General features: G+C 42.7%; 1 protein-coding gene across 2 annotated transcripts; it reads right to left on the bottom strand.

Moving 5' to 3' along the window:
* Positions 1 to 203: 203 nt before the first annotated feature.
* On the bottom strand, positions 204 to 22,819 carry exosc7 (exosome component 7). 2 transcript variants are annotated; one of them, XM_084313104.1, is made up of 8 exons: positions 22,719 to 22,819; positions 21,786 to 21,887; positions 20,660 to 20,754; positions 19,327 to 19,492; positions 11,874 to 11,944; positions 4,158 to 4,281; positions 1,615 to 1,770; positions 204 to 372 (listed from the first exon to the last, which is right to left on the bottom strand). In XM_084313104.1, exons 2-8 carry the CDS (start codon positions 21,840 to 21,842, stop codon positions 268 to 270), a joined length of 774 nt encoding a protein of 257 aa, XP_084169230.1. In that variant the 5' UTR covers positions 21,843 to 21,887; positions 22,719 to 22,819; the 3' UTR covers positions 204 to 267. The 2 variants fall into 2 exon arrangements, with proteins under 2 accessions (XP_084169230.1, XP_084169229.1); XM_084313103.1 differs by lacking the exon at positions 22,719 to 22,819 and adding an exon at positions 22,072 to 22,200.
* Positions 22,820 to 22,852: the final 33 nt, after the last annotated feature.

Here is a 22,852-nt window from a genome sequence, read left to right as displayed (position 1 = left end):
GTTGGACTCTTTTTATATTTTGTATTGCGAGTGCAGTCATAACATTCCCAGAACACTACAGGCCCACGAAATATAAAACAGGTGGTTTAAACAGGAAGAGAACCAACATGTCTGCCCCGCGGATCTCCAGTCATATCTCTTCGTTCTCTCCCTCTTCCTCTCATATTGGCACCAGCGAAGACAAAAACATAAAAGACAGACTGTACATATAAAAAGAAAAAATGTTTTATTAGAAAAGTAGACACGTACAAACGCAGATGGTTGATTCTAACCGAGGAAGCCAACTTTCAGTCTCTTCTTCCCAAGGCTCTCCTCCGTCTGCAGCAGCTCCATCAGGGGGGCGTGGAGGGCCTTTCCCACCCTCTTACCTGCCTGGAAGACAGACAGCACAACATAATGACCCACCTGTACAGACATGAATGAAGTGCTCATTTAGACACTCTGCACTCCCCACAATGCAGGGTGGAAATTGCCTCCTTCACCACCACTGGTAGCACCCAACCTTGGGCTACACTCAATGGCTGCCATACACTGGCACCAGGCACACATCACACTACACAATGGCTGAACGGCTAAGGAGACAGGGATTTCTTTTATTCGCTATTTCCATTCATAATTCATCCAGCAATGCTCTGGGAAACTCTGGCACTCTCTGTGCATCGGTGAATGTCGTCCTGGCGCAGTTTTCTTGTAACGTGAATCCAGATGAACAGTCGAGTGCATTGAAGAGCCTTCGAGATGCAAGAATCATTATGCTTTTGGAGTTTATGGTGTCGGCCAAATGGAGATACGATCTAGCAGATGGCAATAATTGGAATATTTTTTCTGCAGTATCATCGGCCGGAGGTAAGAGCAATCTAACGTTAATTCCAGCTTGATTGTCCATTTCTTTCATTGCAAATTGCAATCCATCTGATCAATGTATGCTGATGCACTAAAGAAAGCCGTTATTGACAATCAATTATTCATAAACGACCCCCCCCCCCCATTTCCTTCATGCATGATGGAACATAATATATACCGATCATATGAATTTGGATTTTTAATTGTAGCGTCTATACTATAGAGACTAAATGACAATAGATTAAGTATAATATGCGTCGGGGCCTATAACTAGCGTTCTAGGAAAATACCCCAGTCCACTCTAAAACTATACTTATATTCACCACGGTATAAAACGAGAATGTATGAATGGAAAAAGTATTACTTTCCCACATCTTGAACGATAGATACACGATGTCGAATGGGCAATAGTATATCAGATATAGCTATAATATTTAAATAGTTATAGCCCTGCAAACAAGGTGAGTGACTCCCATCGTTTACAGCGTGGCGGTAGAGCTATAAGATGCTGATATTGCGTGGCAGTTATTGTGTTAATTGTCTGTCTGTTAATGTTGCACCAAACGACCAAAACAAATTCCTTGTATGTGCAAATTACAATAAAGACCTTTCTGATTCTGGTTCTACACTCTCAGGATGCACCGGGCTGTTCCTCCGAGCAAGAGGATAAACCAAGGTCGGCCCAGCTTCATATTTTATGCTAATGGTGTCGGCTGAGAGGGGAAAGGAGCACAGATGGTAGGAAAGTGATCCTAGAGTGAAAAGACACACCTCTGTCATCTCAAAGATGCTTTCTGGGTCCAAGCTTCCTCCCCCCACCTTCCTCGCGCACGTCACCGTGCCCTTGTGTGTGACGGAGATGATCAGGCTAGCTACTGAACACGCCTTCTCCTGCAGCGTGGCGTCCACCACGTGCCTGTGCCCCACCTGGGAAAAGACAATTGACAGGGTAAGTTTGGCAGTGTGTATACGGTAAAAAAAATTGCAGCAAGTGCATGCATGCAATCACGGCCTTTAGTCATCTCCGAGTCATACTTGCGCACGTAAGGACACAGACGTCAGACACAGAAATACAACACTGAGAAACACGAGCACCTATGGTGTATGTATGGTAATAAGATAAGACAATATAAGATATTCCTTTATTGATCGCCTTTGAGGGGGGAGGTACAGATATGGGCAGGGTAATGGTAGAAAGACATAAATATAGGCAATAAAATTGTATCTGAATATTTGCTCGCCAACCGTTGAACGCCAATCACATATATATATGTTATTTGGGCCACTTTCCTTTTTTCGATTTTAATATTCTATTCTGTCTCACGGACCTCTATCTATGTTACCGTTGAAAGCCATACCGAGATCCCGAGAGTGCAATACCGGCCAGATCCTGCTAGGTGGCAGTATCACCCACCCTTTCAATACTGGAAATCACGATCAGACAATTGGAATATTCTTTCTGGAATAACACAGATCAAAAGGTAAGGACTATCTGACGTCAATTCCACCTTGATCCTACAATGATTTCATATTGATCCAGCCGATGCCGTTGCTGGCGATCAGAGCATCAAAAAACGACTGCCCCCCCCCTTGATGCATTCATGATGAAACATAATACCTATATATACCTTTGATTTGGAAACAGTAGCGTGTCCAGCGCAAACGCATTTAGCAAAATTCGCATATCACTCCATAACGCAGTTTCCAGGAATTAGCCAGGATCACTCTGAAATAGTGTTGTCAAAAATATCGAAAAATCGATACATATCGATTCTGAATATTTAAAACGGTTTCGATACTCTGAATATTTAAAGCGGTTTCGATACTCATTTCCCGCAATATCGATACTTTCTGCAGTATCGATACCAGCTGGCTTGCTTGCAGTGTTCTACCGCAAGTTGTTGACAGACGGACACACGCTGTTGCAGAGCACGCTTGCCCCTCCTCCCCCTCAGAGACCAACAGACACACGCTGCTGCAGCCCTGCCCCTCACAGACCTGTCTTCAGTTTATCAAGAAAGATTTTAGCTCCAAAGATGGCAAGTGCAGAGCCTCCGCAACTTGTGCTTGTGGAGTTGTGGATAAAGCAAACAGCAGAAGTGCTGTTTGGAAGTACTTCGGGTTTGAAGTAAACGACGAAGGAAAAGCTAAAGATGCCACGATTTCCATTTGCAAGCGTTGTTACAGAGCAGTGCCAACGATACAGCTATTAGCTAACGTTAGCTAGTCATTCCTCCTTTAGCTTATGCTAGCTAGCCACCTTTATAATTACTTCATGGAAACGGAGTAACGCTAAGTCGAGTTCATACTACACTAGTACACGTATGAACTCGACATAACGTTAACCTGTTTCCATGAAGTGTTTAATTAGCAGCACTCTTGTTGAAAATGTAACGTTAATAAATGCTCAGAGTCCGAGCATAGCTCCGGAAATATATATATATATCTCTCTCTCTCTCTCTCTCTACACACATCTCTCTGTTTCTATGTCTCTCCATCCATCTCTCTCACATCTCTAGTTATTTTTAAATGTCTGATCTAAAGATAAACAAAGGGTTTTAAAAGTGTTATATTGATCTTCTCTTATAGTACCAGAGAGAAGCTGAGGAGAATCAACCAGCAACAAAAGCAAAATTTGTTAAAAAAGAAATTATATATATATATATTTTTTTTTTTGGTATCGAAAATGGTATAGAATATAGATACTTTTCAAGGTATCGTATCGAAGTCGAAATTCCACAACTACTCTGAAACTATACAATATTCACAATGGGATAACACGCGAACGTATACATGAAAAAATTCATTCTTTTTTACATGTTGGACGAGGGATAGTTACTGTCAAATGAGCTATAGTATCGTCTCCATAGCTACAGTATAATATAGAATATAGATATAGCCCTGCAAACACCGCGATGCACAGTGAAAATGCCTATTTTTTTAGCGTGAGTGAGAACGGGATAAGGATAATAGCTGGCAGTGAATGAGTTAAAAAATAATTATAATAATAAAAGTAATCTCATTGCATTGCTCTAATCTGTCAATAGTGGGCCCTTTTCACGGTGGCCATGTTGACGTGCCATCGCAGGGTAAACACAGGCGTAATTAATAACATTAATTATGGTCCTGTTCCCTTTAGGTGCATCACAGCCACTCCGGTGAGAGAGCGTGCACAGGGCCCTGGCACACTTAAAATAGAACACGGCCATAATTCATGTTATTAATTACACCAGTGTTTCCCCTGCGATGACATGTAAATATGGCCACCTTGAAAAGGGCCTGTTTCGCAGCCTCAGCGGGCGTCCCCAGCGTACCTTGCACAAGGTCACTATACAGGGTACGTTCTCTACGTTCAGTCTCATGCAGTCGTAGGGGTCGTCCGGCAGCTCGATCTCCTTCGCTCCCTCCTCGTCCTCCGATAAGCGCACATTAGGGATTCTGTTGAGAGAACAGAGAAGAGTGACCGGTCATCAGCTTTCATACATTAGCCCAACGCATAGTAATAATAATAATAATATAGCCGCAAGCGTCGATCTGCGGGTTTCAAGCTAATATTGACCATCAAGATTGCAAAGTAAGTTCATACATACAGTTCAGCAGTGTTATGAAACACGTCCTGCAAGTTTTGTAATGTTTGGACAAAAACCTTTGATTTATAGTCCGTTTTGTGTTATGCCACATACATTTTGTGCATTTGTAGCGCCACCTAGTGGTCAATTTGAATGAGATTAGTTAGTTAGTTAGTAGGTAGTTATGTGGACATATCCTGCAAATTCCATGATGATTGGCCTAACGGTTGTTGACTTGCATCTATTTATGTACTTAGTCACGCCTTTTTGAAGTTAATTGGTTAATATCCTCAAAACAAACAAAAAATATCAAGTCAAGTCAAGTAATTCATTTATAAAGCACGTTTAAAAACTCAAGAGCCAACCAAAGTGCTGTACAATCAAAGCATAAGATCAATGTCATAATATAAAATACACAAATACAAAAATAGAAAAAGGCACAACAGGACAAGACAGTACATTCAGAGAATAGGACAACAAACGGATAGGGGAGCACAAAGCACAGTATAGCACACAGGGGACAGAGGAGCACAAGAAGAGATACAAGGGGGAGGGGGCAGGATCAAATTGCATGAGAGTGTGCGAGTTAGGGAGAATCAGGGTTTATTGCTAGGGAATAAAAGTGGGTTTTTAGACAGGCCTTAAATGTCTCCAGCGAGGGGGCAGATCGGATCTCCAGGGGTAGCTGGTTCCACAGTTTGGGGGCCACGGCCTTGAAAGAGCGATCGCCTCTCTTTTGTCTGGTGCGGGGGGGGGACCAGCCGAGCCTGGTTGGAGGATCTTAAGTGACCTGGGTGCTGCGTAGGGGGTGATGAGCTCTGTTATGTATAGGGGTGCTGCACCCGATAGTGCCTTAAAGGCCAGGGCCCTCATTTATTAACACTTCTTAGAAAGTGTTCTATTTTCATACGTAAGCACAGAATTTAGAATGTGTGCACGAACAGAAATATTGGCATTTATCAACCGTGCGTACACAGGTCCTACGCTCCTCCGTGTTGATAAAAAAAATCGTTTTTTTTGTACCTGCAACAGGGCAATTTTAAAACCAGAGGTGGTGGACAGACTTGTCTTTCTTGCCTGCAACTTAAAGTAATGGCTTTGCTTGTCCAAATGACAATACTGACCAAATTGAGATTTATTTTTCTCTTGTCCATTTATTTTGTTTGCTTTCTAATTTAAAATACAGTTTGAAACCGTCTGTACACAGTAGGCTATGTGTGCTAGCATAACTAGACTCCAGTCACGAGTCACGGTGCACATGTGTAGGGATGGGAATTGATAGGATTTTATCGATACGATTCCATTATCGATTCTGCTTATCGATTCGATTCTTTATCGATTCCCTTATCGATACCTGATCAATTTATAATTTAAATAAATAAATTGGAAATGCAACAGAACTACATTTAGTCATTTAGCTGACGCTTTTATCCAAAGCGACTTACAAGTTCTGTACGACAAGCCATCAGGAAGGGCACAACTCTATCAGCTGAGCAACAATGTTCATCAAAGTGTTGAGTGCTACAGTGTAGGTTAGTTTATTAGGACAAGTGCATGACAGTACGGTTAGTTAGGGTTAGATATATATTTTTTTATTCAGATAATGGTTGAAGAAGTGCGTCTTTAGTCGACGGCGAAAGATTGGACGTGATTCGGCTGTCCTAACTGGGGTGGGTAGTTCATTCCACCATTGTGGGGCAAGGACTGAGAATAGGCGACTTCTCTTTGATGACCCTCCCGGAGCTCGGATAGGAGTAGGTCTGAGGCGGCCAGAAGATGCAGAGCGTCGGGGTCTAAGCTGGTTAGAATAACAACATGCAACTTGACATTTCTGATTGTCATTTATTGTTGAGCCCCCATGTCAGAAAAATACAAAAACTGTAAAAAATAAAACATTAACTATAGCCTACACTTAAATAAAATAATGTATTTGAGATTCTCTTAAAATGTATTTATTTTTTTATTCTTAAACGAATTTAATCTATTGAATAACAGGTTGTTATTCCTCTGACTTCTGTCTCTCACTCACACTCTCTCTCACACACACACACACGCACGCACACACACACACACACACACACACAGAGAGAGAGAGAGAGCTCCCTCCCCGGGCATTGGCTTGTGTTGCTACACGGACACATTTGTATGTTGCACCATGGTACTTCCTGTCTGACGGACTCAGAGTAGACTAGTAGAGACTTAGTAAACAAACAATCCGGCTCTTATTATATGTGAACTAAAGAGTACAAGGTTTACACAACAGTTCCCACCCGCTGTTTTATTGTATTTGTACCTGTACTATCCGCTGTCAGCTGTTTATCTCTCTTTGTGAGCTTGATTAAATAGCGTTAGCTCACGTTAGCTAGCGATAGCTCCGCGGCTAATTTTAGCTCACCCTAAACTAAATCAATGACTGTTCTAAAGCATTCAAGTAGTTTTCACTGCACATAGAAGTAGCCAAACAGCGGGAGCATTTCGGGAGCATATTACCAAAACCCAGGCAATTTCGAGCCCTTAAGGAATCAAATAGAGTCTGCCATGGCTACATGCTAACGTAACGTTATTGCGCAACTGTAGGCAGCGATAAGGGAATCGAAAGTCACAGGAGCCACACGGTTCCAGGCATCGGCCAATTAGGAACCGGTTCCCAACGGGAACCGGTTTTCGATTCCCATCCCTACACATGTGCGGTGGTTTGTCCACCAAAAAAGCGCCAAAAGATAGAAAATAAACAAGCAGAGCCAGAACTGTTCAACTCCCCTGGAGCCACAGCCAGCAGAGAAGCCGGTTTACTTTAGCTTTTAAACCAGCTGCAGCCTGAGAACTGGAGTGTGAGGGGATGTAACACTAAAGATGGCGGCAATGACAAAGAATTGCTGCAAAATAAACATACATATGTCATTTAAAAAAAAAAAAAAAAAAAAAAATTAATACTTATAACAATTCGATAATTATCGATATCGAGAAATATGATAACATTATCATATCGTTATCGCGATATGATTTTTTTCCATATGGCCCAGCCCTATGATTATCCATATATGGCCATGAAACCCCCCCCATGGGATGTGAAATAATGGACTGACCCGAGCGGAACTCTGAGAAACTTCACGGGAGATTGTTCACTGAGGCGCTGCCGAACCAAGAAGACACAACCCGTGTGTTATGGGATAAATAAAAGGCTGACTTGTACACAGTGATGTCAGATATCAACAGCTCCCTAAGACCATTGCTGCAATTCTGCCTGGACAGCTCAAAATACTAATAAAGACCATTCGTTGACCACTGTTTGGCGTTGGTGGTGTGCTGTAATATGAATGCCTTTATTAGTTGTGTTCGATTGGCTATAATATGATTTTTAGAGGCATCTATTTTGTTGTCGGTATTAGCCTAATACCGACAACAAAATAGATGCCTCTAAAAATCATATACTATTAGGTAGCCTATATGAATTACATATAATAGCAGCCATAGCCTACATTATGCAACAGTAACTTGCGCATATATAATAGCACAATGCACAGCCCTGCAAACCCTGCACAGTAAACTAACTTGATCATTAATCTAGCTGTTGTATCTTTACGCTTATGAAAACATTAAATAATATGTTTTCATTGCATTAATAGCCTATATTCTCAAATGGCATTTAATGGCTATCCGACTCCTCGTTGCTATCCTCGCGGACGGACCAGTGTATACCTTATATCATATTCCTATTCATATAATAGTTTACTCTATCAGCATACCAGCATGTAATACGTTCTTTGTTAGAACTCAACTCGTTATTATTTTGCGCATAGATTGCAGAAATACGGGAACGTTTTGATTTATATTAAAAAGGCTTTGACATTGGGGAGCTCCAGTAGCTCACCGCATATCTCTGCGCTATTTCTGCGTCAGGGAAAACCGTGCTCGTCACGGATCTGGTGGACACGAGTTCGATTCCCGGACCCGCCGTCATTTATCAGAATGTCTTCCCCTGCTCTACATCCCGTTTCAACCTGTTTCTGTCGGTCATGCTTGACCAGAAAAGCGATAAACGCTAAAAAATAGTTAAAAAAAAAAAAAAAAAGGCTTTGACATTGTAAAACTAAATACGTGGAATTCTGTAAGCATAATACAAGTCATATCACCCACACGATATGCTCTGTGTCCAGAGCATGTATGCTTTTCATTCATTTTAAGACACATTATTGCAAGGGTTTTATAATACACATACACCCTCTGTTCTCATTGCAATGCGTTTTTTATTCTTTCTTATACAGTAGGAAGGGGGAAGAACACTATATCGTGGGTGTTCATATGACTTGTATTCTGCTTACAGCTTCGAAATTCCACTTGTTTAGTTTAACGTAAAGCCTTTTAAATATAATCAAAACGTTCCCGTGTTTCTGCGGTCTGTGCGCAAAATAATAACGAGTTGAGCTACGCAGAGCGCAGTCAGTCAGTACACCCTGTATATTCCGATAACGCTATATAAACCATGCTGCATTCATTCGGAGAGAAATACCTATTATTCCAAATGCTATTTATAGGGTTTTGACCATAATTACACTACTGTTGCCATTTTACAATGAACTATAATGAATTACGGTTCATACAGAACACGCCAGTGTTGAAACTAATGCACAGAAGCTTATTTCCTTGTTGTAATAATATATTCTACCAACGGGCGCCAGCTACGCATGCTCCGAGCTGTGCGTAAATATACGCACAAAGTCAAGCACAAGTTCAAATTGATAAGTCCCACACTTTGCTTAGAAATGATCGTACGCAGGGGTTACGCACATATCTGTGCGTACGCAACGTTGATAAATGAGGGCCCAGGAGAAGGATTTTGAAGTATATTCTAAGTGGGACTGGGAGCCAGTGGGGCTAGAATTGGAGAAATGTGTTCTCTTTTTTTGGTGCCGGTAAGGAACCTAGCTGCAGAGTGTTGTACCATTTTGAGGCGGGACATGGCTGCCTGACTGATGCCGGTGTAGAGGGCATTGCAGTAGTCAAGGCGTGATGTAATGAATGCGTTAACTACCGTTTCCAGGTCGACGGGTGAAAGGATTGGTTTTATTTTAGTGGTGTTGCGGAGTTGGAAAAAGCATGACTTGACTACCGCATTTACCTGCCGGTCGAATTTGTGCTCTGGGTCAAAGATTACACCCAGGCTCTTGACGTGGGGTTTGAGGTGGGTGGAGAGTTGTTTTGGTGGAAGAGGGGGGGCCAAACAAAATTATCTCCGTTTTATTTTCATTTAGCTGAAGGAAGTTGAGGGCCCTCCAGCTTTTTATGTACCTGAGACAGTTTTTAAGAGAGTCTAGGTTAGCTGTGTCAGAGGGGTTGAGGGGAAGGTAGATTTGGGAGTCATCGGCATAAAGTGATATGAAATGTGTTTCTGGATGATTTCGGCTAGGGGGAGCGTGTAAATAGAGAAGAGTATGGGGGCCAGGATGGAACCTTGGGGGACCCCATACGGTAGACTAGCTGTGGGGGAGGAGTAACTTTAGTTTATCCTAGTAACTTTAATAAGCTTCATCCAATAAGGACCCACAGCAAATTTGGTAGTAGTCGGACCTACAATTTAGGAGATGTCAAAAATGTGTTTTTACATCAATTCCAATATGGCGGACTTTATGAGTCCTTGAGGCAAATTTGTAGAAGGCATAGAGATGGATGTCTATCAAGTTGTGTGTAAATCGGACTCACAGTGTAGGAGTTCTGATCTTTTAAAGTTTACCTTTAATTCTAGCGCCCCCTTTTGACCAATTGGGGTCATATTTGTTGGAGACCATTTGCACACAACTTCCAATCAATGGGTCAAAGTTCATATTGCTACCATTTTGCAGGAATTTGCTAAACAATTTTATATATAAGAAATTCACACAAAAACACTTTGTGCTTGAAACCCTAATAATAACTTTATTTGTATAGCACCTTTCATACAAGAATTGGCGAGCATTTGTTTTCTTCATGCTATGCAGTCGAGTTAATATTGTACAAGTTGGGTAAACCAGGTCTATGTATTCATTCTGTAACTGAGGGGTACAATTCCCTGACTGTATTGAGAGTATGGTATCATTAAACCACTACTTAGTTATGTACTTTAATTACTGGCCATACAGTACACGGTATATCTGGTGAACACCCACACAAGAATACGGCTTGACAAAGAAAGTTCTATTTAGAGGTATTTATTATTAGAGCAGCAACAGTAGGTTACAGAATGAGAATTATGAATTGCGCTTATAAGGCGAAGAACACTTAAGTAGGTCAAGAGCGTAAGTCCATGAGCATAATAAGATGGGTATAACTGACGCCACCTGTAGCATAAGAATGACATAAGGCACACTCGTAGTCAGCTGGAGATACTAAGGGGTTCCCTCCGGTTGTAAGCCAGCAGGGTAGAGGAATGTTCGGGAGCAAAAGTCTGGATCAACGAGGAATAAAGAGGCTCCAGATACAGGAGCCAGTGCAATAATCCCTTGGTCCGTAGACAAAGCAACAGCTATACTCCAGTATGCGCGACAGCATGGATGAAAGCTAGCCAGCCTCTGTGGTCCTAGAGGCGGGCTCGATGGTGCTCCTCACAGGGTAGATCCCACACAGCAGTGGGGTAGACGATTCTCTGCTCCAGCAGCCACAGTACCAAAGCAATATAATCCAGCCGGAAAAGGCTCTGCATTCGCCGGTGTAGGTTCTCCGGTGTACATATCCAACGGTTCTCGTCTAGGACTCCTCGGATGGCGGCACGAGTTTAGGCCGCCCAGCCTGGATAAGTGCACTAGCTAGAGTACGACGAACCGGTGGTAATGCTGGTCACTGTAGAACGGTAGCCGCACGATACACTATAAAATAATAGACTATTACTTTACAATAGAATAAGTCGAACTCGACGATACAGCGTTAAACTCTGACACTTTAGCTATCTATTCGCACGCGGTTCTCAAGGCTCTATTTAGGGGCAAAGAGGCCCACTTCACGGCACGTTGTATCGTGGTGAAGGCTTCAACGTTTTGGTCTAAGTGCTTCTGTATCCACCTGCGACGTATTTATACGTAAGGTGAATAATCTAGTGCCAACCTCAGTTCTGTCTCGTATTACTGCGCAAACCTGGACATGTTGAGACATGTCTTGGCGGTGGCTTTGAACTTGCCATTGGGGGTATGGCCGTTGGCGCCTAGGGGTCGGTGTCCAATAGGAGAACGAATATTATGGTCTGGCCTGTACCTAGGTAAAGGGATATTCCGTGTATATATACAAAGAATATACAAGGGATATCAGACGATATACAAATATTATACAATATATCTCAAGTAATAAATATATATATTCGGTTTAATCTGACCCTTTGTAACACATTCCAACCCAGGAAACAAAGAGACCATTGAGCTGAATGATCAAGACAGCTACAGTGGGCTTAATTAGGCAAGAAAATCCAAACCGATAGCGGTATGACATCATACTTACTTTGTGTTGAAGAGAGCTGCCTTGATGGCTACTGAGATGGCATCATAGAGGTTTCCATCACACTGCAGGAGCTGTGGGAACACAAGAGTAGGATTTCTGCTGGGGATTGGTCAAAATCACTGTTGCATCATCACATCCATGTGTTAAGAGGGTATTGTGATTGCGTATCGCGTATGCGAGCTGTGTATGCGTGTTGTGTCTGTGTATACATGTCGTGTCTGTGTGTATGCGTGTTGTATCTGTGGTATGCTGCATGTTGTGTCTGTGTACACGTGTTGCGTCTGTGGTATGCATGTTGTTTCTGTAGTGTGTACAGGCGTTGTCTGTGGTATGCATGTTGCGTCTGTGTACAGGTGTTGCGTTTGTCCATCACAGAAATAACGTATGCATTTCTCATCCGATTTGGTGGATAGGTCGATAGTCGACAGCCTGACGGCGCAGACTAGGGTATCATTTTACAATCGTGTGTATCACAAGGTACAATATTGCAACACAACATACAAGTATATCCCACTATGCTAGGTTGGGCCCATAGTCGGGAAAAAATAATTACTACTGTATTGTCATACGTTTTCCTAAGGTAATGTATCGATACGTAAGGCTGATATCACGGTCACCGCTTAACCCTTTGGGTGCCGTTCACGAGAATTCTCGTTTCTGTGGCCCATCGGTTGAGTGCCGGAAAACGAAGATTCTAGTTTCTGGGTCGTTTTTCCTTTTTTTTCGATTTTAATATCCTATTCAATGTCACAGAGCTGTATTTCGCCTGGAAAAAGCATATCGAGACTCTGAAGATGCAGTACCGGCCAGATCCTGGTAGTGGTGCTGTCTCGAGAATGCAGTAACCCCTGTTGCAGACCTGGTGTCACACTGAAAACGCTCCGGGCAGACTTTTCTATTAGCCTGAAGCGAGGGCTTCACCCGATCGCATGGAATATTTTTTGGGACGCAGGATTCATTATGCTGTATAGGGTTATGGCGTGGGCCAAATGGACATATGATCTACCAGATGGCGATCAAATAATTGGAAAATTCTTTTTGGAATCCAACTAGCCAAAGGTAAGAGCAATTTGACGTAAATTTCAGCTTGATCGTGCAAGGATTTCATAGCCATCCCCCAGATCAGTGTATGTTGTGGTAATAACGAATGCCGTTATTGGCAATCAATTAATCAGACACGACCCCCCTGCCCCCCCCTTTCACGCATTCATGATGGAACATAATACAGATCATATGCATTTGGATTTTTAACTGTATCTTGTGTAGGGACGAAACGCCAATGGATTTAACGTTATTAGAGTCGCGCCTTATAAATAGCCTCACAGGAATTATCCCAGATCATTCCGATATAACACTCCTATTCACCACGGTATAAAACTGGAACATATTGATGGAAAAATTATTTATTTTTTGCATATTGAACGGAATTGACAATGATATTGGATCCATAGCCAGGGCTGTACAGTGCGACGAGGACATAGCACATTGTGCCAGAATTTTGCCTGTGAGAGTAGAGAAAAATATTTGGGGGCACTCTTGCGAGTAGGGATGCCCCCAGAGTTTTTTTTCCAAGGAATTAAAATATTGCGAACTATCCTCTCTCGGTCTCGCTCGGTCTGCACGAGAAGCGGCTGTTAGTTTACACACACTCGTGAGCGACACTCGTACAAATGCACATACGGGTACTTGAGGTGCGTGGCTCCGTGCTGAAGCGCACAGCACACAGACAGAGCTCTGCATGCGCTCATCATGGCGGAGAGAACAAAACGCTCTAAAGTCTGGGTACACTCGATGCCGACAACGCACGTTGCCACAGTGCAATAAAACATTTGCAAGTAAGAGTGGCAATACAAGCAATTTGTCAAAACATCCGTTGTCAAAACATAACATTAGTCTGCAGAAATGCGCCATTTTCGACTGCTTTGCTCGCAGTGTTCCATCTCCATCCACTGCAGGTAAGCCAAGATACGGAGTTAGCTAGGCTAATAACGAATTATTACGAATAGGCTAATAAATAAAATATAATTTCTTGGCTAATTGTTTAGCTACAAATATATTTGAAAGATGACAACTTTTTATAGATCTGCAGCCACCATGTCCCAGCCCACCCCTCCTCCCTGTACCACCACCGGTCCCAGCCAAGCCCAAAGTCCCTTCACCCTAGCTATAATATTTATTTATAACGTTATATAAAAGAACATTGCTGCTGCTGCTGAAGAAATGATAATTTATTATATTTATTTATAAAGTTATAAATAATAAAGCAGTCGATTCTGTTCTTAATTAATTGTCTTTTTTTCTTGCAAAATAAATAAAAAATAACCAATAATAGTATCGATAAAGTACTGAACCGTTAAGCAGTATCGATAAGAGTAGTAGTATCGATAAAATCCTAACGATACCCATCCCTAATGAACACTGTTATCAATGAAAGAAGAAATGTTTGCAGCTGTGGTAATACTTCAGTTGGTTCATTATAAAAGATACAAACCTGAAAACAAAAGCACTTAAATGTTAAATAAAAGGACCACAGTAATGAGGCAGAAGGAACATATTTTCTTGCACTATAATGGTAACATTTTTATTTAAGTTTGTAATGGAAAGATGGCCTGACAACAGCGGGCCCCGTCTAATGGCTGCACTGGATGTGTTAACACATTCATGGCCAGCCATTAGATGGGCCCCAGTCTAGGAAGGCCACCTTTCCATTACAAACGTTCAACAAGGATTACTGCATTCTCGAGACAGCGCCAATAAATACCAGGATCTGGCCGGTACTGCACATTCCAAGTCCCAATATGCCCTTTCCAGTCAAAATACAGCTCTGTGACAATGAATAGGATATTAAAATCGAACAAAAAAAAATAAAAAAACGTATACGTGATTGGCCGTCAAGCATCGGCTCCCAATCACGTATATATATATATGTGATTGGCCGGGAATGTGTTAATGAAAGACCATATAATGATGCTGCTAAGTCAAATTGTGTTGTTGAAAATTGGGCTAAACTGACCAACTGACTGAGCGATCGTTGCATTTACAAAGAGCTTTTCTATACACTCAAAAGGCGCTTTACAATGTAGAGTGGAAGTTGCCTCCTCCACTACCAATGTGCAACACCCAACCTTGGGCTACGCTGCGCTGGCTCAATTCTGCCAAACACCAGCACCATACACAACACAATGGCCGAGAGGCCCGGGAGACCCTGGCCCCTGTATTTCAGCACATCAAGCAACTATCCTAATTATCCCACAGGAAATTGCCACCAGCTTCACACAAGATCAGAATGAGGTCCCAATGTTTGGAATTCCATTCCTACAGATTTTTGCCAACATATCCACTGAAAGCCTTAAAAGAAAACATGTAAATACAATTATTATTGGTTAAACTCATCCTGTTTAACTCCTTTTTATTTATTTCCCCCCAAGATTTTCTCTCTATACAGCATTGCGCTCCGACACTAGCCACGCAAAGCGCTCAACGACGTTCTCCTTCCCAGCACGTCCACATAGAACACCCAACAATGTTCTCCTTCCCAGCACGTCCACATAGAGCCAAACAACGTTCTCCTTACTGTCCACATAGAACACTGTGGCAACCCAGGGCGGCTACGTGGCGTAGTGGGCAAGGCGCTCGCCACGAATGACGGAGACGCTGGGCTTGCCTGTTCGAGCCCAGCGCTCCACATTGCTTTCAGTTTAGCTGGCCGTCCATACTAATACACATTGGCCGTATTAGGGGGTGGGAAACTGATGGGTGGGGATCGGGCGTTGTGGACAGCGACTCCTACAGGTCGGTTGGTGCGCCTGCGCAGTAGAATCAGGAAGTGTCGGGGGCAGCGTGAGCCTCCCACGCGTTACTCCTCGCCACTGAGAGATCGAGCTGCGCAGGTGAAAAGATGCGACTGCTGTTACCTAAAGTACCGGAGGGGACTTGTGCTATGTATGACTTAGTCCACATTGCAGCCGGCTTGTGGGAGGCAAGAAACAGCGTTCGTGACAGGGGAGGGTTGAATTGGATGATACGAAATTGGGATGGGAGAAAATATAGAAAATGGGAGAAAAAGTGGATAAAAAAAAAAGAACACTGGGCTTGGTGATTGATGGGCGTTACGTGGCGACCCAATGGCTGGGCGCTGCCCATGTTTGGGCGTCCGCTTCCGGACGCACCCGTCACTAGAGAACCATCAGGAGTGATTATCGAATCACGGCGCGCCTGTTGGGGAGGGGGGACTTAACGGAGCCGAGGAGCCTCCTCTCAGTCCCCCGTAGCAGCGCAAGGCGAGAGGCCACAGAGCGGAGACGCCGCCCGGCCGACAGATTAACGCCAGCAAGCGATCATCATTTAAATAGAAAATAAAGAGTATGATTTTGGGAACTGCAACCTGTCTGTGTGTTGTTTATTCTGCCACCCCTACACCTGGAATTGCCACAACACCCAACAATGTTCTCCTTCCCAGCACGTCCACATAGAACACCCAACAATGTTCTCCTTCCCAGCACGTCCACATAGAACACCCAACAATATTCTCCTTCCCAGCACGTCCACATAGAGCCCAACAACGTTCTCCTTACGGTCCATATAGAACACCGAACAACGTTCTCCTTACAGTCTACATAGAACACCCAACAATGTTCTCCTTCCCAGCACATCCACATAGGGCTGGGCGATATGGCCAAAAATGATATCGCGATAACGATATCGATAACAATATCATATCACTCGATATTCGATAGTATCAATATTGTTCTAAGTATAATTTTATTATTATTATATTTTTTTTATAAACAACAGATTTTGCAGCAATTCTTTGTCGTTGCCGCCATCTTTAGTGTTACATCCCCTCACACTCCTGGGCCCCGTTCCCCGTACCTGGCTAACTGAGTTAGCCGGATAATTTCCAGCATAGCCTGACTTAAGCCAGACCTTTCCATTCCCCGACGCTCGATTGTCTAAATCACCATGACAACAGATCAAAAAGTTTGAGCCTGGTCGGGAGCAGGGTTAAGTTCAGTTAGCTGGATGAACCATGGCCACGCCCCTGCAAAGAAATGCCAGCTCGCTTCCTGAAATATTTCTCACAGTCTAGATCCCATTATACCATTCTGAATTATGTTTTTGTGCTTCGTTTTCCTAGAGGGGGCTTTTGAAATGTATAATAATAGAACTAAATGCTGATAATAAATCATATTGAGCCTATAGATTTACTTTGTCCTAAATAAAATAATGCACGTCATATACGGCGCTCGGAGTCGCGATACACACTGCATGTGGTTATTTTAATAACGGCGCATTGCAAATGTGAATCCCGCGGGGATATTTTTAATGAATGAAACCTATCGGCCGTTTGGCTCCGATTAGTTTCATATATTCTCCGCTGTAGATTTGCTTAACGGAGCGCCCGGATTGTGTTTCATTCAAGCATAAAATGTAAGTGTCTATGCGTGGATTGTGGTTTTTGTAGATTATGAATTACGAGGAATCTGAGGATTGTTGAATTGTATCATCACTCACACGTTATTGTGATATTGTAACTGGGATTAAAATGTCTGATGAGATGCGCTGTTTGACGGATTTGAGCAATTGAATGAGCCGTTGACGTCACATTAATGCATTTGAGAATAAAGAGATAAAACTTCATTCAAAAGAAAAATATTCTAAACACGGGTCTCTTGTCCATTGATGGATACACAATGAATATATCCCATCTGGCACAGTGGTGCAACGGCTAGTGCTCACTCCTGTCAACCGGACGACCGAGTTCGAAACCCCGCGTTTCCAATATAATTTTTTGGAATATAATATTAATGAATATACGCAAAAGTAGTGTGGTATAATATGTCCTCATGTAAATATGTCCCCCTTACCTGTGCCTTCCCCCTCTCTGTGGAATCACCCCCCTCCCCTGTGTCCCCAAACCTGTACCCCCTCCCCCCCATCTGACCTATCAAATGGGACCACACACCCCCCTTGTTGAACTATAAAGGGCTCCTCCCGACCACAATCAAGGCTTCTTACCTGGGTAATTTCAGCTGACCACCTGGGGGGAAACCCTCAGCCATTCTCTCTATGTAATCTATCTGTTTGGTTAATAAACCCTTGTTATTATCCAAGCCTCGGTTGACTGAGACATTCTTCATCAGGATATCCACAAATATCCCACAGTAGCCTAGTTTTAAGTTAAAATCTTATAAATCTACATGCATTGAGGATGTCACCATGTGCACCAAATTGAAATATTTACATTGCAAAAAGAAAAAGAAAACTAGAAGAAGGGGGATTCGAACGCGGGTCGTCCGCGTGAAAGGCAAAATGACCAACCATCACACCACGGTGCCAGACAAATGAAACATGTCATCAACCATACATCCATCAATGGATAAGAGAGCCATATCCTTATTCTGAAACTGTTGAACTAATTATTTTCGCTAGCAAGATCTCATTTGATTATCCATTCCATAAACCTACTGCCAGCAGGCAAGTTTAAAGAAATATAATCTGATTGATTGGGGTAATGAGGGACTTAAAATTAGCCTATAGATTATGCATTTAACTTGTCGGCGAGGCTATTGAGCCGTACTGCAATCTGTTAATAAAGTTTTAAATCAATTAATCAATCAATGCCGTTAGAAAATCAGGATTTCTGCTATCGACACTTGCTGTCTTTTAAGCCTGGGTCTCAAGTCTGGTTCAAATGAATGAGACTGAATCCACCTTCGAGGAACAGGAAAATCCCGGATTCAAACATCGGGTTAATTGAATCTGGATAATGGGACTCTTGATCGACTTAGTTGAACCAGGTACGGGGAATAGGGCCCAGTTCTCAGGCTGCAGCTGGTTTGAAAGTGAAAGTAAACAGGCTTCTCTGCTGGCTGTGGCTCCAGGGGAGGTGAACAGTTCTGGCTCTGCTAGTTTCTTTTCTATCTTTTGGTGCTTTTTTGGTCTACAAACCACAGCACATGTGCACGTGACTCGTGACTGGAGTCTAGCTCTGCTAGCACACATAGCCTACTGTGTAAATTAGAAAGCAAACAAAATAAATGGACAAGAGAAAAATAAATCTCAATTTGGTCAGTATTGTCATTTGGACAAGCAAAGCCATTACTTTAAGTTGCAGGCAAGAAAGACAAGTCTGTCCACTGTCTCTGGTTTTAAAACTGCCCTGTTGCAGGTTACAAAAAAAATTATACACCCCCCCCCCCCGATATCGATTATTTAAATATATCGCGATAATTATCGTTATGTTATATCGCCCAGCCCTACACATAGAACACCCAACAATGTTCTCCTTACCAGCACGTCCACATAGAGAGCCCAACAATGTTCTCCTTACCAGCACGTCCACATAGAACACCCAACAATGTTCTCCTTACCAGCACGTCCACATAGAACACCCAACAATGTTCTCCTTACCAGCACGTCCACATAGAACACCCAACAATGTTCTCCTTACCAGCACGTCCACATAGAGAGCCCAACAATGTTCTCCAGCACTTATGCAGAGGCTCTTCAGGTCCACACTGCGTCTGTGGTTGAAGACTTTGTAGAGAGTGTTGCTCAGCTCCGTGCCCAGCTCCTCACCTCCTCGACCTTCAAACTCTGGAGTGGCATTGGCTGAACTGCATATTAAAACACAGGGAAATAATAGAGATTGTTGATTCATGGGAATTTTAATAATAGATGTGAATAACGGGTGTACACAACATTCTCTATGGTACATTCGTAATTTAATTTGGGGGTGTGTGACTCGTATAAGGAGGACTTGACACAACACTACCTCCAGGTGGTGGTATCCATCATAACACACTGACTGATGCTTAACTCTGTTCCCACCCTTTTTCGCCCTTCACTCCATTTCAGAGCATTTACATTGGAATCTAGTCTATATGCGAAGTCAGTCCCCGTTTGAAGATTTTTTTTAAGATTTCCAGTTCCAGTGTTCATTTTGCATGTATAACCCGTTATTATCTCATTAATTAGAATGTTAGAATGAATTTTAGAATGATGAAAATGAAATCAGTGTGACTGTACTCTTGAAAAAGTATAGTATGGTTTATTTGTATTGGGAAAGATACAGACACATTAGCTGGTTGAACAACATCTATATTTGTGGTGATAATGCAGATATTGAGTGTATTTCTGTGAAAATGTGCGTGGTGCACGCCTCTGAATCCAACCGTAGCAAAAGAAATACGCTTCCAGCCCGCGAGTCGCCCGCCACATATTAACATGGGAGCGAAAGTGAAGCGCTGATCACCCGCCTCGCGCCCGGTGCATTTCAAGCATGAGCCTCACGACACCTGGAGGTTTGGCCAAAGCAACTTTAAGGGGCACTTCATCCATAAACAACAGTGATTTATTTTGCACATAATCTCACGCATATCCCAAGGCTCTAAACTGTTTTGCACACATTCATTTAGTTTGAGTTATTGGGATTCACTGAGTTTGAATATCTCCTCCTGGGATGTCATCAGAGGACACCGAATCCTTGTGTTGTGTTGTTGTGATGAAGAAATAGAGACAAGGATTGCAATAGGGATTGCTATTTTTTATTTACATTGTTTTATTGAGCTGTAATTAACACAATACAAGGATTCAGTGTCCTCTGATGACATCACAGGAGGAGATATTCAAACTGATTAACTGTCAAACTAAATTTACGTGTGCAAAACAGTTTAGATATGTAGTCTTGGGATATGTGTGAGATTATGAGCAAAATAAATCACTGTTGTTTTTTGACAAAGTGCCCCTTTAAACTATATAGGGCTGAACATCATCATACCTACCAGTCCACAAAGAACTCCAGGAAACCTTCATCTGGGACCAGAGGTCTTGGTTTCCCCATCTCAGCCTTGACTCCAACTAGAACTGCTGTGTGCCCCTGGAAGTAAACACCAAAGTGCATTAATTAACCCATTCACTGCCACACGACAGCCGGTTCACCCTTCCACTGTGACAATACAGAAGGTTAGCCCTTTACTATCACACAACCGACGGCGATGCTCCATCATTAGCTCCGCGGATGCATAGCTAATGGTGCTAATGATGGAGCATCGCCGTCGGTTGTGTGATAGTAAAGGGTTAACGTTCTGCCGTGTGGCAGTGAAAGGGTTAAAGTAATTATGAGTGGATATGCATATTAGATTCGATTCAAATGTATTGTCATTATACAGCACAAGTACAGTACAACAAAAAGAAGTTTGGCATCCAACCAGAGTGCAAATCTAACAGTAAAGTAATATACAATGTATAGGTGATAAGATGTATGTACAGTTGTAATATGAATATCTACAGTGAATACAGGTATAAACTTTAAGACAGTATGGTAGTAGTCATACTGGCCAGCAGTGTAACTAGTAAGAGAGTAGGTAAGGGATATGTACAGTACAGATATAGATAGTATCTACAGATATGCAAGGATTATGTGCAGGTATGTACAGACAGATGGATCGATATATATAAATGGTAAATGGTAAATGGCTGCATTTATATATAGCGCTTTTATCCAAAGCGCTTTACATTTTGTTCCTCACATTTTACCCATTCACTCACACACCGATGGCGGAGGCAACCATGCAAGGTGCCAACCTGCACATCGGGAGCAGTTGGGGGTTAAGAATCTTGCTCAAGGACACTTCGACACGCTGCCCGGGAGGAGCGGGAATCGAACCGGGAACCTCCGGATTGCCAGACGACTGCTCTACCTCCTGAGCCACTGTCGCCCAGTAAGAATAAATATATATATATATCAGCACTGTTGTACATACTATCATAGAGTATATGGGTAGACTATAGTATAGGGTGGGTCGTTATGATTATTAAGATTACTATTGTTTACTAATCAGTGTTAGTATTAGGATGATAAGCCATGGAGGGGTGAATACTCATAAACGTCTTATTGAGTGACATTACCAGCGTAACCTTGGCTGAGCCCTCTGTATTTGAAACCACATCAGTCTCAATTTCCATGTGTCTATAGTCCTCACAGCCTCGTCCATCTACCCGCAGGTCATCCTGTTGAAAAGGGTAACAAGTGAAAACATTGGGAAGTGTTACTTGCTAGCTAACGTTTGCCAATGACGGCTTAGCTGCCATGCACACAATTAAGTAGCCATCTGTTAACACTGTAGCAAACTACCTAGGGGGGCATTTAACGTTAATGTCTGAATTAACAAGCGTATCGGAAGTTGAAACTTACCCGTATACCATGTAGAATGTAGACCTTTTCAGCCTCACTGACTTGTACAGTTGCCATAATGTAAAATCATGTGGAGTGCGCTAAACAGCGCTACACCTACGTCATCAATGGGCGACAACAGAAGGTTGCGCACGTTTTGTGAACGTGAACCAGGATGAGTAGGGTATATCTGCAGAGCCGCAAGCCCAACGTCTGGGCGGGGCTTAGGCGCTTGCGGCTCTGCAGATATCCCCTATTACGCGACCAGGATAGCAGGAAGGAACGTTTCCGACTGGGAGATGACCCCGCCCCTTTGTGTGAATTAAAATCGATTGCTTACACTTTTATTTATGGTAATATATTATTATTATTGATATTCAATTTAGCAATAACCTTTTCTATTAGTGGTGAAGTTGACTATATCAAAGTGCCGTGTGTAGAGTAAAATATTTTATAGCGCAGTTTATTATGTACATTTCATTATTCGGACTCCAGAGAAGGTTTTCTGTATGGAATGTATAGCCCTACATAATTTTACAGATAAAATGGGGGTGTACTCAATTACATGCGGCAGCTATATATCCCTCACACAGACCTTGGGCCAGATTGTATTTTTAGAGATAGGCAGCCGATGTGGCCAAAAGATGGAGCGCTAACTGATCCCAGACCTGCCAGTGCCACTCGTTTCTTGGGCTCGGTGCAGAATCTTGCGCAAGGAAGGGAGAGGAGATACTTCCTGGTCGGTTCTCCGTTTTGTTGCCCTGCTTTCCGCCGCCTGGACAGTGAAGGAAAACTAGTCAGC

Source organism: Notolepis coatsorum (assembly GCF_963971535.1).
Source record: "Notolepis coatsorum genome assembly, chromosome: 4".
In the NCBI taxonomy this organism is placed as follows: domain Eukaryota; kingdom Metazoa; phylum Chordata; class Actinopteri; order Aulopiformes; family Paralepididae; genus Notolepis; species Notolepis coatsorum.
The sequence above is the reverse complement of the archived record's forward strand: the minus strand, read 5'-3'. Positions and strand labels throughout refer to the sequence as shown.

Coding starts and splice junctions, on each gene's coding strand:
- exosc7 (XM_084313103.1), bottom strand. CDS start 22,128: ATGGCAACTGTACAAGTCAGTGAGGCTGAAAAGGTCTACATTCTACAT. Junction 21,888..22,071: donor ACATTCTACATGGTATACGG/GTAAGTTTCAAC, acceptor CCTTTTCAACAG/GATGACCTGCGGGTAGATGG. Junction 20,755..21,785: donor GCTCAGCCAAGGTTACGCTG/GTAATGTCACTC, acceptor GTTTACTTCCAG/GGGCACACAGCAGTTCTAGT.